Source organism: Dendropsophus ebraccatus, chromosome 6 (assembly GCF_027789765.1).
Source record: "Dendropsophus ebraccatus isolate aDenEbr1 chromosome 6, aDenEbr1.pat, whole genome shotgun sequence".
Lineage (NCBI taxonomy): Eukaryota > Metazoa > Chordata > Amphibia > Anura > Hylidae > Dendropsophus > Dendropsophus ebraccatus.
The window spans coordinates 7874558-7887693 of record NC_091459.1 but is presented as its reverse complement, the minus strand read 5'-3'; the positions used below and the strand labels follow the sequence as shown (position 1 = coordinate 7887693).

Sequence of the window (13136 nt, the reverse complement as noted above, 5' to 3'; positions counted from 1 at the left end):
TACATGCTATCAATAGAGTTGTGCCTAACTTTGCACAACTCCACCAGGTGAGTGGTTTTTTGTAGTTACCTACTACCATACACCTGATCCTCACCTACTGCACAAGGAAGCGCCCCCGCCTTCTTCCCTTTTCTCAATCATGACATATGCATCTGTAGGCCTCGCACCATCAGCAGTCCTGGGACACAATCACTGGTTATCCATGGCAGCGGGAAAGCTTCTGGCAGCCTTCTAAAGCAGCATTTGCATATGTCTCTCTCCCCCATTCTTTGCAGCTGCTCTCCCAGTCCTCTATAGAGTTCTATGGGTGGCAGCTTTAGGATGCATTCACAAGTTCCTCGTGGCTCTGTCATTACAGCGTGGTGCGTATCTGTAGAGTTCCCCCGCTCCCAGCAGCATATCAGAGATGCTGCTGTGCGGGGGCCAGACTCCGGTACAGGCCTTTCCCGGCCTTAATACGATCTGATGAAGGTGAAAATCCATTTCCTCTCTGCCTCGTAGAGTTCATTAGTGAATCCAAAGTAAGTGAGCAGGAGAGGGAGAGTCATAGGTTAAAAAAAAAAAAGCATTTTTCGGCAATTCAATATTTTACAAGTTTTTCTTTTAGTTCTCACCTGTAGTATTATTTATGGAGAATGGAGTGTATCGAGATACACAGATACTATTGATACACAGATACTCTCTATACTTTATGTATATAAGTAATTCAATGCGAATTTACATAAAACCACTTCTTGATAAATCCTCCCCCGATCATAATATTCCATTGACTTCCAGCTAACATTGGGCCCCTGGTGTTTTTCTTGCAGTTTTTCCTAGATTTTAAGGCATTGGTAGAATTGTATGTTTCATAGCATGGTAGATTACAGGAAGTTGTGGAGCTGAGGTCCATGTTCTAGCTAACCATGGACATCTGACAATACCCCGTCACATCTGCCTAACAGTTGTAGTTTCCATGAATCCAGGATAAAATAGCACTGCACGTTGTGGACAACATGATGGGTGCTGCTGGTGTCTGGCATGTGGTGGATCTGCTTTGTTTTCTCACTATTCTATTCATAGTATGCAGCTGAATAAGGGACAGTAAGATGCTGATGTGAACAAGGTCTAAAGCTGTTTCTTAGAACAGGCTCAGGGGTTTATTTACTGTATTTTCCAGCATATAAGACAACTTTTTAACCCTTGAAAAATCTACTCTAAAGTCGGGGTGTTGTCTAGCCATTTAGATGCAGCTGTCAAAGCTGCAAGCTGCAATTAAATGGCTATAAACAAGCCATCCCTGGTGTCTAGTGGCGGGATTGTCCCCCCTGTATGATACAAATATGGAGGGGAGCGATCCCTGCTTCTTACACGGCCGGGCCTCAGTATCACAATAAGCTGATCATGGCTCGGTAAAGGATTGCTCTGGATCTTATTGAAGTGTGGCTCCGACTGCACTTTACATTGTGTGCTATGGGTAATTGGAATGCGCCCGCATCCCAATTCTGAAGAAATGAAGTTCATCCGGCTGGTACTGCAGTACTGGCCGGAACGAACTTCACTGACACTGGCCGTTCTGTGAAAGTTGGGGGTTGTCTTATACGCCAGAAAATACGGTATTTATTTTCCAGATCGTCATTGCTGAACCCAATAATAAACTCCTTTACTTATCTGTATTTATATATAATTATTTATAAATAGTTATTATCTATCAATGATGTTATAGTCATTACTGAATACTTTACCCGACATATGTAAATATTGTCGCTGCGGTTTCTTACATCTTTAATTTTCTTTTTATTCTTCCAGGATAATTTCTGCTTCTGATGTTAGAAAAGAAAAATGAATATTCTAAATTTCAGTCCTGGACAAATTCTACTACAAAGAAGATCTGCTTCAAAAAGTAGAGATGGGAGGGGTAAAACAATTACTTCTCTAGAGAGGAATTAAAATAGAAAAAAAAAAAAAACACTTTAACGCCATAAAGAGCCACCTTCTAGATTCCCTGTCAGACTTTCCACATGCTAATGTACACTCAAATGTGCATTTTTGCTAAAAGCCTGGAGTCTTCACTTTTCTTATACGAGATTTTATTTACAATCCCATTTCTTTAGAATCATTAATTCACATTTTCAGAAAAGCACAGAAGTTATTTCACTGTGAAATCTCTATCTGTATAGGAGCTAAGGAAAGTCCACGAGGAAAGGAAACCTCTATTATATGGCCTGGTGGTAGGAGAGCCTCTAAATCAGATTCTCTGTATTATATAAAGATGGGAGATCTCTTGATTTTATGGTCAAATAAAAAGACAGTAATTTCTCCTTAAAGGGGAACAATCAGCAGGTTATACAAATCTAACCTGGTGATATGTCCCTATTGTACAGGAGACGCTGAGGAGGAAGCTATGTCTCTTATAATATGTCTCTTATAGGGTGTCTCTTATAGTGTGTCTCTTATAGTGTGTCCCTTATAGTATGTCTCTTATAGTGTGTCTCTTATAGTGTGTCTCTTATAGTGTGTCCCTTATAGTGTGTCTCTTATAGTATGTCTCTTATAGTGTGTCTCTTATAGCGTGTCTCTTATAGTATGTCTCTTATAGTGTGTCTCTTATAGTATGTCTCTTATAGTATGTCCCTTATAGTGTGTCTCTTATAGTATGTCTCTTATAGTGTGTCTCTTATAGTGAGTCTCTTATAATATGTGTCTCTTATAGTATGTCTCTTATAGCATGTCTCTTATAGTATGTCTCCTATAGCACGTCTCTTATAGTATGTCTCTTATAGTGTGTCTCTTATAGTGTGTCTCTTATAGCGTGTCTCTTATAGCATGTCTCTTATAGCATGTCTCTTAGTGTGTCTCTTATAGTGTGTCTCTTATAGTATGTCTCTTATAGTATGTCTCTTATAGCGTGTCTCTTATAGTGTGTCTCTTATAGCATGTCTCTTATAGTATGTCTCTTATAGCATGTCTCTTATAGCGTGTCTCCTATAGTGTGTCTCTTATAGTATGTCCCTTATAGTGTGTCTCTTATAGTATGTCCCTTATAGTGTGTCTCTTATAGTGTGTCTCTTATAGTGTGTCTCTTATAGTACGTCTCTTATAGTGTGTCTCTTATAGTATGTCTCTTACAGTGTCTCTTATACAGGGCTGTGGAGTCGTAGTTGGAGCTAGCTTTGGCTGGAGTCGGAGTCAGAAAAAAATGTACCGACTCCGACTCCAGCTTTAAAAAAATCTTTAAAAAATGTAGAATTGAATTTTGATATGAATTTTACAACTTTTGCTCATGAATATATATTATGAGCAACATTCTAATAGGACACTGTCCCTATTAGATAAGGGTGGTCGGGGAATATATCAGTAATAGGACACTGTCCCTATTAAGATAAGGGTGGTCGGGGATATATATCAGTAATAGGACACTGGCCCTATTACATAAGGGTGGTCGGGAAATATATCAGTAATAGGACACTGGCCCTATTACATAAGGGTGGTCGGGGAATATATCAGTAATAGGACACTGGTCCTATTAGATAAGGGTGGTCGGGGATATATATCAGTAATAGGACACTGGCTCTATTACATAAGGGTGGTCGGGGAATATATCAGTAATAGGACACTGGCCCTATTACATAAGGGTGGTCGGGGAATATATCAGTAATAGGACACTGGCCCTATTACATAAGAGTGGTCGGGGAATATATCAGTAATAGAACACTGGTCCTATTACATAAGAGTGGTCGGGGAATATATCAGTAATAGAACACTGGTCCTATTAGATAAGGGTGGTCAGGGAATATATCAGTAATAGGACACTGGCCCTATTACATAAGGATGGTCAAGGAAAAGTTGTCGGTCACTATTTGGCAGATTGTTTCTGAGCTGGAAGAGTCCATTGTGTGTGGGGGGAGATCTGTGCTGTTCTTTTCCTGGATGCTGAATGACTGTATATGAGCAGCAGTGTAATATGAAGATATCCTGTGTAATATAGAGGAGGAGGAGAAGACATAAGTAGTGTAGCTGTAACCTCTGTCCTCAGTGTGGTGTGTTCTCTCTGGGAGAATATTGTGTGTTTTTCTTCAGTGTTCTATGGCTGCAGCTGTGTGTGTGTGTGTGTGTGTGTGCTATGGCTGCAGTAGGCTGTGTGTGTGCTATGACTACAGCAGGCTGTGTGTGTGTGCTATGGCTGCAGCAGGCTGTGTGTATGTGTGTGTGTGTGTGCTATGGCTGCAGCAGGCTGTGTGTGTGCTATGGCTGCAGCAGGCTGTGTGTGTGTGCTATGGCTGCAGCAGGCTGTGTGTGTGTGCTATGGCTGCAGCAGGCTGTGTGTGTGTGTGCTATGGCTGCAGCAGGCTGTGTGTGTGTGCTATGGCTGCAGCAGGCTGTGTGTGTGTGTGCTATGGCTGCAGCAGGCTGTGTGTGTGTGCTATGGCTGCAGCAGGCTGTGTGTGTGTGTGCTATGGCTGCAGCAAGCTGTGTGAGTGTGTTATGGCTGCAGCAGGCTGTGTGTATGTGTGTGTGTGTGTGCTATGGCTGCAGCAGGCTTTGTGTGTGCTATGGCTGCAGCAGGCTGTGTGTGTGTGTGTGCTATGGCTGCAGCAGGCTGTGTGTGTGTGTGCTATGGCTGCAGCAGGCTGTGTGTGTGTGCTATGGCTGCAGCAGGCTGTGTGTGTGCTATGGCTGCAGCACGCTGTGTGTGTGTGTGTACTATGGCTGCAGCAGGCTGTGTCTGTGTGCTATGGCTGCAGCAGGCTGTGTGTATGTGTGCTATGGCTGCAGCAGGCTGTGTGTGTGTGCTATGGCTGCAGCAGGCTAGGTGTGTGTGTGCTATGGCTGCAGCAGGCTGTGTGTGTGTGCTATGGCTGCAGCAGGCTGTGTGTATGTGTGCTATGGCTGCAGCACGCTGTGTGTGTGTGTGTGCGTGCCCCCACAGTGACTTTCTATATGACTATGTGTGACCTCTATATCACTATGTGTGACCCCTCTCTATATCACTATGTGTGACCCCCTTTATATCACTATGGCTGACCTCTATTTCACAGGGTTCACACAGGAGAATCTGCTTTATATACAGTATTCCTTTATTCCCTCAGAAGTCGCCCCAGGATCATGTAGGACATTTGGGAAAAGAGTCAGAGTCGGTCCTGATAAAATTCAGGAGTCGGAGTTGGAGCTGCGGCTTACCAACTCCACAGCCCTGCTCTTATAGTATGTCTCTTATCTTCTTCTCTGTGTGTTGTTAGTCGTGTGTTACACGGTCCGGTGAGACCATTAGGAGCACTGCTCTTTCCACAGCACCGATCCTTGACCTTGGCCAGCCCGCCCCTTTCTAATGATAATGTAGGTCCTGCAGGAAGTGGTGTATTCTCTCCAGTCTGACACAGTGCTCTCTGCTGCCACCTCTGTCCATGGCAGGAACTGTCCAGAGCAGCAGCAAATCCCCATAGAAAACCTTTCCTGCAGTCTGATATAATCGATGTTCAATTATAAAATAGGTGGTTACCCTACAGACATTGGTGGTCCTCTATTTGTCAATGAGCAAAATACATTAATCCAACTTAAAGGGGTAGTTCACAAAAAAAGTTTTGTTTTGTTTTTTTCAAATCAACTGGTGTCAGAAATGTATATAGATTTGTAATTTAGTTCCAATACTTACTAGCTGCTGTATGTTCTGGAGGAAGTTGTGTACTTTTTCTAGTCTTGAGAGCAGGTGAGGTTTACTATGGGGATTTGCTGCTGCTCTGGACAGTTCCTGACATGGACAGAGGTGGCAGCATAGAGCACTGTGTCAGACTGGAAAGAATACACCACTTCCTGCAAAACATACAGCAGCTGATAAGTACTGGAGGGTTTGGCCATTCTCATCCGTTGGTTGTTGTTTTGCAGGGAAAATACATTTTTCTTTCATAACCTATGTTCATAGCTGAGATCTGTCATAGTATTGAATGCTATATACATACCCAATATTTCTCAAAGCTGAGAATTTGCTACAATTTGATCTGATCCAGGCAATCCTCAATGGGCCGACAACATTATCAGCAGACTTGCCTAGAGTGGATACAATTACACTCCTCATTCACTGACAGCATACAGATATGTTGACAGTGATGAACATGGCAGTGATCACATTTTTCTCTATATGTAATAACATGAAATACAGTATGAGGCTATGTTCACACTACGTAAAAAAAAAAAAAAACAGAAAAAGCGTCCACTTTTTCTATTTAAAAAGACGTTATTTTTTGCCATTATTTCGTTGACTTTAATGTAATGTATTGAAGTTAATGGAATGACAGACGTCCAATGCACACAAGGTATAAAATAAAGGATGTTGTTCGTGCAGATGTCAAAATAATAAATATTTTCAGGCGTCTTTTGCAAACAGCGGACGTTATTTTTTAGTTGGTCACACACAGTTTTTCTTTTTCCATCGTCCTTTCACCATTTTTACTATTAAATTCAGAGGACTTACCAATTAAAGATAAAGGGGGATCAGTCCACCTGATAATGGACCGACAGCCGCCACTGCACTGACCGGCGGCCAGACAACCAAATGATGGACATAATTTTTTCTTTTCAAAAACGAAGATGAAAAAAGGCTGTGTGAACATAGCCACAGAAGGCAATGTAGACTTTTTATACGATCAGTGGTGTGACACATGTTACAGTATGGCAGCCTTAGCCTCATAAACTTTTGTTTGTAGAAAATAAACTTTTGTCAAAAGTTTCTTGTGCGTTTTCATACTTTTTGCAGGGATACTTATTTTGTCCTAACACACATGTATACCTTGCATAATATGTACTGGAAAAAAAAAAAAGAAAAGCAAAAACAATGCACATCCAACTGTCCACCATGGTACAAAATAAACCATAAAACAGTGAAATGGGTAAACATGTTTTTATAGAACAAATCTTCCACAGAAGAAGCATTTCATAAGGCACAAAATATGGGAGTAAGTACAATAATAAAACATGAGAACAGGATAAAATCTGTCAGGGTAAACATAGACCATATGAACGTTAGACCTCCATAATGGGACGGGTGTAGTAAAACTCTCTATGAGCAAACTTAGGGGTAGACAGAATTCAAATGCAGCAGATTTCTCAGTGTGGTGCCGGCGGTTTGATAAATCTACCCAAATGGTGCGTTCACACGAACAGATTTCACGTACAGATTTTCTGACGCAATTGGTGAAAACAAAGTCAGGAATGGATTTCATAGGAGGAGAAATTTCCTTTTTCCCATTCTCTAGTTATAGTCTGTTCTTGGCTTAGGCTTCAATAATTGAATGCAAAATCTGTCTGTGTAAACACACCCTAAGGGCCCTACTACACGGGACGATTTTTAACGATTAACGACTAACAATAAACGATCGCAAACGAAATTGTTTATCGTTAACCTGAAATCGTTCACCATATTACACAGAACCATGGTTGTTAGTAACAATCGTTACTATGATCGTTTACTCCTTCTGATCCCAGTAAAACAATGAACAACGTGCAATTACACTGAACGATTAGTGAAAAAACACGGAACTTGAGCGAACGAATGTGGAATTACAGCGAATAATAAGCAAACGATTAACAATAAATTTAAGGTTCAGATCTAAATCAACGATCAACGACACATGAACAATTCTTTAATCGTTGCCTGCAATTACACAGAACGATTATCATTTAAAGTCGAACCCTAAGGCCTTATCACCTGATCGTTATCTTCGTATTCAAGCGTTAATCTTTCCGTGTGTATGCAGACAACAATCCAACAACTAACAAATACTTGTTCCAATGTCATTGATCGCATCTTTGGAGCTGATCATACAATCATTGTTTATCGTTCGCAAATCTTCTGGTGTATGTACACATTATTCATTCAACGACTAGAGTATACAAACTATCTTAATCATGACCGTAACTGCAACAACTACTATGGTTCTGTGTATTATATGGTGAATGATTTCAGGTTGTTCCCAAAAGCGCTCGTTTGTAATCATTTATTGTAAATTGGAGAAAACAAAAAATCACTTCATCTAATAGGACCCTAACGGTGCGTTTACACAGACAGATTTATCTGACAGATTAATGAAGCCAAAGCCAGGAACAGACTATAAACAGGGAACAGGTCATAAGGGAAAGACTGAGATTTCTCTTCTTCTCAAATACAATTATACAGCTAAATATAATATACAAAATGGAGAAAATAAAGTAAATCTTACCTATCCATTATTGGACATTTTAACATACATTAATTGTGCAGAGTAAATGTGTTGTAAAATGTGCATCCACAAAAACAGAAAACTTTACAATTCAGATTTCAAATTAGAAAATTTTTATGTATTTTAAGATTTTTAAAAACCATAATGTAAAAAAACCTTGTATACTTTTTTTCCCATTAACAATGAATATTTTTAAAGCATTTTTTCCCCCCATTATGATGGGTGGGGTAATAGTGGTGGTGAGTACTGGAGATGTACTGAGTTTTGTGTAGAATGAGGTAATACACACAGTATATATTATTAAATACATTTTTGTATAATTCAGTGATGCATAGCTGCATTATTCCTTTGTATCTGTATTGTAAGTTATTGTTCAGAGTCAGACAGATCAGGAAAACTGAAGGAAGACAAAGAAGTTCCCTTTAGGAAAAGAGGAGCCTGTGGAGCCCCACTGAAGAGTCTCGAAACACAGGACTAGCCAGATAGCCTCCAAGAAGGAGCTAGCTTTCACTAGCAGCCGGCAGTGTTATCTTTGGCTGGTCTCTCTGAGATCAGTGATCTGTTTCTCTTATGACTCTACTAGGCATTGCTCCACCTAACCAGAATCCTGCTCCACACTGATGAAGGGCAACACCCCGAAACAGCTGTATGTGGATACCTGGCCTTGGTTTTTCCCTTGTCATTACATTGACTTTTAGGGACACTTAATATGGTGGTTTTCCTACAAGAGCTACCCCTTGGCAGGGTCCTTTCCGGAGGGATATCTGGCTAGTCCTGTGTTTCGAGAATCTTCAATGAGGCTCCACTGGGTTTTCTTTTGCATATTCATGTTTCCCAGGGGGCAATGCACCTAGGATTTCACTGCATTGAGCGCTTTCGGTAGCAGCCGGCAGTGTTTTCGTTTGGCCAGCAATGCCATAACAATCTCTTATAAGTTCCCTGTAGAACACAAGAAAAATGAATGAATGAAGAAAGCTTAATATCAAGTCCTGAATAAAAATATAATTGTCCCATAAGGCGGCAGCGATGCCAGAACAATCAGGAGATGATTCTGCGCACTAGCATCACATATCACTCCAGCCCACAGTTATGGGAAATGTCTCTGTCACCGATACATGAGGCCTTTCAGATAATTGGAAAAAAAAGAAAATACTGATCCTAAAAACTTTTTGGATGTCCTTTGTATGGTAATAATTTATAGTGTACCTGTCGTTACAAAAAACTTTTGAAATGTCCTAGGGACATAATAGAGACATGTCTAAAGTTTTGATCGGTCTGGGTCTGAGTGTTGATACGAGCCAAGAGAAGACCGTGCTGCAGCGCATCCACTCTCTGCTATGGGTTAGAAATAAGAGTAGGACTTATAATGGAGCTCTATGGAGCCTGACTTCTTTAGAACTTAAAGTGGAGGGCTTCATCGCGGTCTTCTCCCGGCTTGTACTCCCAATTGGTACAGGTGTGAACACGGACCTCTCAAAACCTTTCATATGTCTTTATGATGTCTCTATAGAAATCTAGGGGGTCGTCACTTCCACTTGCGGTGCACGTGGATATGGGAGTAGGCAACCTCCACAATGTAGCAAGATGGAAGGAATTCCCGACACTAGCATAGACATGAACTTATTGCCTGTATGTGGATGTTTTCCCATAAAGAAGCATCCTTAAAGTGTCACTGTTGTTACAAAAAACTTTTTACATGTCATAGAGACATCATAGCAAAATTGGAGGAATTCCCGGCACTCGCTATTCTTTGCAATATCTTTTACTCCACAAATGGACGTTAGTCACACAGGACGCGTTTTGGCTCGTCCGTTAGCCTTTATCAACACAATTAAAGGCTAAAACGCATCCTGTGTGAATAACGTCTATTTGTGGAGTAAAAAATATTGCAAAGAATAGTGAGTGCCGGGAATTCCTCCCATTTTGCTATGATGTTTTTTGTAACAAACAGTGACACTTTAAGGGCACTTCTTTATGGGAAAACATCCACATACAGGCAATATGTTCATGCCTTGTGTTTACTGAAGCAGAGTACATATATATTGTTCCCTGTGACTTCTTATGAACACAGGGCTCATGTAAGCCATCTTGTTCAAGGCTGACATCTCAGCATGTATCAGCACCTAAGCATAACTCAGCTCAGTGACAGCGATTCCTGGGGTGCAAGGCACAAACCCGTAGCAGGTTCTGATCCTTGGCCATCACACATAGTGCATCTTGAAAATATTTAATGTATCAGTAGTTTTAATATTTGGCCCAAGTTTTAGTTAACCTGGAGGAAACAATGCCCCGAATGTAGTTATACTGATGACCAAAGCAAATGGCTGCAGAATAAAATGGAAGGAATCTCTCCTGTAAACCAGTAAACCTGAGTACGACTATCAATGAGTGCATGGATGTGTATGGGCCCCTGAACTTATTATATTCAGGTTCAGGTCAATCTATTAGAGCTCGGTGCTTGTAACAGGAGTGACCCCATGAATAAGCAGCGTTGGTCCCAAATTCCTGCTGATCATCTCCACCTGGTGCAGGAACTTATTATAGACAGCTGTGTCTGCAGGGGGACGAGGCAGATACAGGAACCTGACCGCTGGAGGTAAGTGAGGATTTTGCCCAAGAATCATTTCATTGACAGCGTCCAAATAATCAGTTGATATCCTTATTGAGTTATTTGGAAAGTTCAGGTAAGATTCTCCTTCAGTTCCGGAATTTCCTTCCACTTGCTTGTGCCAATGAAGAGCAACCACAGAGTCCCAAACCACGGTATGGATGGAGGCCTTGATGCGGAGGTCTTTTAGTAGCTGCTTAAGTTTGACTTCCTGGCCGTGCAGGCCGCTTCCGCTCTCGACACACAGATACAAGCGCAGTTTGGCTTTTTTCCAGGATCTTACCATGTTCAGCACGCAGGCCATTTGTAGAAGAAATAGACTGCAGGTGTTTACGTAGGTGGCGCTATCTGGACGCAGAAGGTTTAAAGGCCACACGTCTATGTAGGTCTCTTTACCTCTCAGGTTGCAGATCCGATTTCTGTCAAACTCTGAGAAGTATCTTGCTAGCACCACGTTTTTGGACATTTTTATAGAATCTGATATTATGGCAACATATTCCCAGGAAGAGAAGTTTTCCGTGGACCTTTTCCTTCCGGCTGTAGTATACATCAATGGAGATAATCCACCTTGGTTCGCTTCAAGTTCATTCCTTAGAAGCTCATCTGGTGAGGAGCGAGTATAGAAGCCCATGATGACTGTGTTTGGTCTCATTCCACCTGCAAAACACAATTACGCAGACTCTGATGGATCAATATGTTACAACAGGATTGTGTGAGTGTCTCATTGTGTGTGCAGTTAAAGTAGTCGGGGTTATTGGAATACAAGATATTGGTATAATGACTCTGCTTAGAGGCATGTTTGGAATATATTAGCCGGTAAATGAATATTCAGTGATACAGATATAGAAGGGTTTCCTTTGGCGGATACCTCATTGGTTTATATTGTGTACATTGTTAATGTTTCAATGTGATATTATCAAAATAATTACTATGTTAATTGAAAAACAGCAAACGAAAATTACAGCACAGTGCGGCATAAATATGGAGTAAAGAATTACGAGATCGTGTCAGGAAACGACTTCACTGTAAACAGAACTACCGCGAAAATAATGAAAGGCCGGCCTATATTTAGATTGACCAGATTTACTGAATTTTATTCAGCTGTATTCAATAGTTATTGTAGGGATCTTCCCGGGGGATGGTGTGTTTGGACACAGTTCACAGCAGACTTGGACTTGTAAAACAACAGCTTGGCGTTTATTTGCAGCATAAACAGTCCATAACAGAAATATAGCAACACTGTGCTTTAAGAACAAAACAAAAAGGTCTTGCCCGTCTGGGCGCTAACTAACAACGCAGGTTACCTCTCTGGCACTTCAGTGGTCAGTTTTGCGGGGTGTGAACAGGCCCCAGCAGCGGCTGTCTTCCCAGCTCTCACCAAACAGCATGCAGGCTGTTCACTCCTGGCTGAGAGAGAGAGACCTGTATACTGAGCCCACCTTTTGCCTTCTCAGGCTGATTGGGATCAGAGCTCACCTGATCCCAAAACCCACACTGGATCGAGGGGGAGGGAATGGCAAGTCCCACTACCAAAACCTACCTGCCATTCCATGTAAGTCCAGGCCCGGCAATAATAAATAATAGCTCAGCAGCATAACACTGCTGAGCACAGATGCCTCCTGGACTCACCATCTCACACTATGTATCAACCTGGGTGAGATGTACATCCCCTCGAGCACTTTACCAGTGACATGTCCACATATCCCCCCCCTCTTCTTCAGACCGGAGGGCTGAGCATTTTGTCCCCACAGACAGTGTACCCTAGATAGGGCGTCAGCATTTGCCTGTAATTTCCCTGGCCGGTGTTCCACCATGAAATTAAAGTTTTGGAGGGAAAGAAACCACCTAGTCACCCTTGCGTTTTTCTCCTTGTTTAATTTCATCCATGTTAGGGGGGCATGGTCTGTCACTAACTTAAACCTCCTGCCTAGTAAGTAGTACTTCAGGGATTCTAGAGCCCACTTCACTGCCAGACATTCTCGCTCAACTATGGCGTAGTTTTTCTCGGCCGGGGATAGTTTCCTGCTTAAGTACATCACCGGGTGCTCCTCGCCATTCACGACCTGTGAGAGGACGGCACCTAACCCTGTGTTAGAGGCATCTGTCTGTACTAGAAACTCTCGCCTAAAGTCAGGGGTAACTAGCACAGGCTGTTGGCACAAGGCAGACTTAAGGCTTTGAAAAGCTTTCTCAGCCTCTGGAGTCCATGTCACCATTGCGGACTTCGCACCCTTTGTCAGGTCAGTTAGTGGGGCTGCAACTGAAGCAAAATTCGGCACAAACCTTCGGTAATAGCCCGTAATACCCAGGAAAGCTCTGACTTGTTTCTTTGTGAG

The 13136-nt window shown here is 41.9% G+C and overlaps 1 protein-coding gene across 1 annotated transcript in view; it reads right to left on the bottom strand.

Moving 5' to 3' along the window:
* Positions 1-10160: 10160 nt before the first annotated feature.
* LOC138794626 (solute carrier family 12 member 9-like) overlaps positions 10161-13136 on the bottom strand; it is a 174436-nt gene continuing 171460 nt past the window's right edge. The window contains exon 13 of the mRNA XM_069973396.1: positions 10161-11457. Within this exon, the coding sequence (XP_069829497.1) occupies positions 10637-11457 (821 nt within the window). The 3' untranslated portion in view covers positions 10161-10636. The remainder of the gene's footprint in view (positions 11458-13136) is intronic.